Raw genomic sequence first — 4,849 nt, 5'->3', positions numbered from 1 at the left:
GAATTTTTTTTAAAGGGGGCGTTCCCCGGCGCTTTTTTTGGCCGGGGGCATGGGGGCCCGTTTCCCCGGCAATTGCGCGATTTGGAGGGGGCGAGGTGCCCTAAGTGCAACCTTGACCCCCCCCCGGTGGGGCAAACATTTTGGGAGGCTCCTCCGGGGCCCCCCCGCCCCCCCTTTTTTGAAGGGCTTGCCCCCCCCGTGAGCTTGACCCCCCCCAAACACACACCGTTTTCCCGCCTCCCATTCCCAGGGGCCCCAGGCCCCCCTCCCAAACCCAAAACCACCCCTTTCCCTTCAGGGGGTTTTTTTGACCCTCCCTTAAAGCCCCCCCCCCCCCTCCCCAACACCTTCCTTTCAGTCCCCCCCCCCCCCCCCCCAAGGTGGCCGCTGAGCCACGGCTGGCGGCGAGGCTGCTCGCGGCGCCCCACCTCGAGGGCCTGCTGTGGCACGCCGACCACAAGACGGCGGTGGCCGACGGCGGCGGCGAGTGCACCGTCGACAACATGCAGGTCCTCTGCGTCGCCTGCCACGCCGAAAAGACGAGGCGCGAGGCGCGCGGGCGGCGACTCGCGAGGCGTGAGGCTCGCACGGCGCGCGCCGAGGAGGCGGCCGACACGACGCCCTCCGCCAAGGTGGAGTCGCCGTACTTCGCGGCGGGCGGCAACGGCGCAGGGTCCCCAGCAGCGTCATGCCCCGCTCGCCGCAAAGAGGCGGCGGCGAGCGCGTGCGCCACTCCGCGGCGGCGAGCAACGAGGGCCTCTCCCTACTTCACCGCCTGATCCTGCAGTTGCACGAACGGAGCTCTGAGGGTCCGCGTTGCGCGTATCATGATCGTGGCCAAGAAGAAAATACCATGAGTCTTGCATGCGCCGCACACTAAACAGCGCACACTCCGCACACACCGACATGCAGACTGAGACTCTCGCGCGCCGAACCCGAAGCGCGCGACTCGTACATACAGAGGGGGTTCCAAGGGCCTCTCTCAGCCTCCCCCCGCGGTACAGGCTACAGCTCGGTTCCGGCAGGCGAGCAGGCGAGTCGGTGGCGTGGCGGCGAACGTCCCTTGCTCGGCCGGATCGCGACGGGATTCTGGACACTGGCGAGGATTGCGACGCCCGCGTCTGGCGCATACTAGAAGGGCTCCTCGTGCCAGACACCCACTGATGCCAGAGGGTCTCCTTACGGCGGCGGCGAATCAAAGCGATGCGCGGTACAGCTCAACCCCATTTGCGTCGCCGGCGTACCGGTACGTCCACTTGCCCAGCGGCGTGATCTCGACGGGCACCGTGACCCTGCCGAGTAGCGCGATGCCCTCTCCTTCTGCATACGAGAAGCGGCCGCCGGGTATGTCCGGATCTTTCTTGTCGCCGCCAAAGTAGAACCACCTGGTAGCGGGGGCGCCCCTGCCTAAGTAGTCCACTGGAAAAAACCTGCCTAAGTATAGTCGTACTCAGTGAAGCGACGACATTCCTGTCCCTGCCGAGCACTCCCATGTGTCGGACGGCGGTAGTGGCGGAGGCGACGGCGAGGCCGGCGGCGGCGGCGGGGAGGGCGGGGGCGAGGGGGGGGGCGGGGAGGGGGAGTCGAGGTTGGCCTTGTCGGGCAGGGGCGGCGGGGGCGGAGCCGCAGGGGGCATCGGCGGGTCTTGGGGAGGCAGCGGCGGGGATGGAGGCAAAGACGGAGCAGCTGGACTCTTGACAAACGGCCCGGAAGGCGGAGGGGTCGACCGGGCGGGCTGCCGCTCGGAAGGGGGCGACGGCGAGAGAACCTTCAGCGGAATCAGCACGCCGCCCACGACCGACAGGACGAGGACGCACACGCCGACGATGAGGGCGAGGGTCATCCACCGCCTGCGCCACCAGGTGGGCTTGGCGCTGAGGAGCCCCTCCGTGTTTGCGCCCCCGCTGTCGAAGGACGGCTCCGGACTCACCGCCGGTAATTCTAGGCTCAACTCTTGGGAGAGGCCAGAGGGGCCAGCATGCTCGACCATCCCCGGGAGGCCAGAGGGGCCAGCGGCGGACGTGACGTCCAACGAGGCCCCCGCAGCACCAGGCGCCGCCGCCGATCCCGCCGGAGGGACGTACGGGGCGCGGAGCGAGGAGGTCTGCGTGAGAGGCAGGACGGCGGGCTCCGGCGGCGGCGTGTCTGGCTCGGCCGAGCCGGCCCCCGCCCCCAGCCTTCGCCCCCAGCGCTCGGCCCTCGCTCGCCGCAGAGGATTTGGGGTCAATCGCTGCGCCGCTTCCGTGTCTATCCCGCAAGACCTCGGATGTCCGGTAAGCAGCCCAAATTCCAACACGTGTTTCTTTCCTTTCTGCTCGGTGGCTCTACTGTTTTCTGCACATCCTTTGTACGCTACGCGACAGCCCGTCGTCACATTGCTTACTGCTCGGGCGGCAGGCGCGTGAGTGCGAGCGAATAGTCCGAGATGGAGACCGATTTGCCCCCCGCCGCGAAGTAGAGCGGGTCGTTCGCGTTGAGGTACTCGACGAGCCTCAACCGGCCGCTCGCCGTGTCGGGCGACGTGGAGGAGAGGCTGAGGAGCACCTCGGAGTCGACGGTCAGAGGAGGAAAGTTGCGCGTGTCGCCCGCTACCTTGCGCCGCGCGAGGATGGTCCGCATGATGTCGGAGGATACAAAGGCGCCGTCCGCCGCGTCGGGCGCGGCGGCGACGCGCACCGAGTTGACAAACTGCTTTTGGACGATCGGGCCGGAAAACTCGACGTAGGTGCAGGAGAGGCCGGGCGCGTCGACGCCGGCCTCGTCGCAAGTCAGCGCCGACCGCACCACCGCCCGGCCGGCAAAGGCATCCAGCCGGCTGCGCGCGTTGAACGGGCGGTCCTCGACCGCACCGCCGCCAGGGGCTGGCCGCCAGCGCAGCTCGAGCGTGACGGGCCTGCCAATCTGCGATCGCGTCTGCGCGGCGGACGCCTCCGCCTCCGAGACGGGCCGGCCGGCGGCGCCGATGTACTGCACGCCCTGCGGCGTCGAGTAGCGACGCAGCGTCTGCTCGCACTGCCAGCGGCCGCTCAGCCAGCCGGGCACCTTTGGCTCGACCTTCCCGAGCGCCGGCGCCATGCTGGCCTGCGCAACTAGAGGCGTGTCCAGCCGGGTCTGCAGCTCCGCGTAGTCGGCTGCGAGCGCCGCGAGTGGACGCGTGGGCACAACGAGGGACGCAGCACCAGCACCAAAGACGAGTGCGCGGCGGCCGACGCACTCGGGTGGCGAGAGGTAGGCGGAGAGCACGAGCGCAAGCGATGCAATCATCCTGGCGAGTACCGGGTAGGTAGAGACCACGCCTCACTTTTTCACATTTTGGACTAGAGTTAGGCCCTTGAAGGGCCCCGCCCCCAATGGGGGCGGGGTTGAATGGGCTAGCGCTGGCGTGGCGTTGACATGAGCACGAAGTTGCTAATGTGGGTAGACGAACAAAAAGTAGGGTTGAATTCGTCCACGTAAGGCTTGGGGAGTGCTTGGGGTGGCCTCAGGCATCCCCAATGGAGTCGCAGCGGTGCCCCAAAAGCAGCTTTTAGCGATTGTCGAACCTCGAAGCCTGTTCGTTTGAAGAAAGGCACACGCGGTACTATCGGGCCACCGGTGTCACGTGGTGTCGGGTCACCAGTACTAAACAAAAATTCGACACTTTGAGGGGTGAGAGCATGCAGTATTGTGGCATATCATGTCACATAAGGTCAAGCTTGACCGCAGAAGCATCAAGAAGCGGATACTCCAGCTCGACTGTGCCGGCAACGCCGGCCGGCTGCCAGCAGCCGTCGCGGCCCGTGGCGTGCTAGTACAGCTAAAGAGTACGCGGAGACCTCCGAGCTCCGTGTGGGGGCCCGTGAACATCTTTAGCTTGTGAGCCAGGAAAAGGGTTTGAATTCGTCCACGTAAGGCTTCGCCTGGGGACTGGTTGGGGTGGCCTCAGGCATCTCCAAGGGAGTCGCAGCGGTGCCCCATAAGCATCTTAGCGATTGTCGAACCTCGAAAAGTGCGTTCGTTTGAAGAAAGGCACACACGGTACTATCGGCACGGTACTATCGGGCCACCGGTGTCGGGTCACCAGTACTAAACAAAAATTCGACACTTTGAGGGGTGAGAGCATGCATTCTTGTGGCATATCATGTCACATAAGGTCAAGCTTGACCGCAGAAGCATCAAGAAGCGGATGCTCCAGCTCGACTGTGCCAGCAACGCTGCCTCCGCGGCCCGTGGCGTGCACCAGAGAGAGAGAGAGAGGTCGAGTCCGCGTGGCTCAGGCCGGCCAGAAGGTGTGTGGCGACGGCACCGTGGCAGGAGTGCGGAGAAGAGCTCGCCGAACGCGAGCAGCGGAAGGCCGAAGTGTGCCAGCGCAAGAGCCTCGCGAACGGGTGCAGAAGGAGCTCGCCGTGACACGATGCCGGGCGGTGGTGGTGCTCTGGCGGCTGTGCACAGTGGGAAACGTCAGGCTGCAACAGGGCAGCACGATGGTCGTGCCCCGCTGCAGCCTGGCCTGACATGCACAGGGCGAACAGAGACGGGACTATCGCCTGGCGCTCGTCTGGGCAAACTTTGACCGCCGCCCGGCTCGCCACGAGCACGCAGCGACAAAATGATGACCGTGTCGAAGTTGAGGCTGGTCGAGAGGAAGAGGCTGCCGTGCGAGCCGGCAACTGGCTGGCTCGGCGTGGACAGCCGGCGGCGACTTTTCGCCGAAGAGCGTGCCTGCCGAAGAGCGAGTCTGACTCAAAGTGCACGGAGTGGGCGCCGCCGACCGTCGGGAGGAGTCCGATGGGTGCCAGGACGATCCAGAGAGCGATGAAGGCGCAAATTGCGCCGCCGAAAGTGGCGGTAGAGGCCAGGCCGTGCGCGT

General features: G+C 66.1%; 3 protein-coding genes across 3 annotated transcripts in view; 2 read left to right on the top strand and 1 right to left on the bottom strand.

Moving 5' to 3' along the window:
- The window catches only part of EMIHUDRAFT_459523 (hypothetical protein), a 6,272-nt gene extending 5,407 nt beyond the window's left edge, over window positions 1-865 (top strand). The window contains exon 9 of the mRNA XM_005766019.1: window positions 381-865. Coding sequence (XP_005766076.1) covers window positions 381-779 — 399 coding nt within the window. The 3' untranslated portion in view covers window positions 780-865. The remainder of the gene's footprint in view (window positions 1-380) is intronic.
- Window positions 866-2,379: 1,514 nt separating this feature from the next.
- On the bottom strand, window positions 2,380-3,264 carry EMIHUDRAFT_119779 (hypothetical protein; the record flags this gene model as incomplete). Its single annotated transcript, XM_005766018.1, has 1 exon — window positions 2,380-3,264. One exon carries the CDS (start codon window positions 3,262-3,264, stop codon window positions 2,380-2,382), a length of 885 nt encoding a protein of 294 aa, XP_005766075.1.
- A 294-nt stretch (window positions 3,265-3,558) lies between these two features.
- On the top strand, window positions 3,559-4,493 carry EMIHUDRAFT_371037 (hypothetical protein; the record flags this gene model as incomplete). Its single annotated transcript, XM_005766017.1, has 3 exons — window positions 3,559-3,594; window positions 3,677-3,790; window positions 4,257-4,493. Exons 2-3 carry the CDS (start codon window positions 3,677-3,679, stop codon window positions 4,491-4,493), a joined length of 351 nt encoding a protein of 116 aa, XP_005766074.1. The 5' UTR covers window positions 3,559-3,594.
- Between the last annotated feature and the right edge of the window lie 356 nt (window positions 4,494-4,849).

Source organism: Emiliania huxleyi (genome assembly GCF_000372725.1).
Source record: "Emiliania huxleyi CCMP1516 unplaced genomic scaffold EMIHUscaffold_527, whole genome shotgun sequence".
Taxonomy (NCBI): domain Eukaryota; phylum Haptophyta; order Isochrysidales; family Noelaerhabdaceae; genus Emiliania; species Emiliania huxleyi.
The sequence above is the reverse complement of the archived record's forward strand: the minus strand, read 5'-3'. Positions and strand labels throughout refer to the sequence as shown.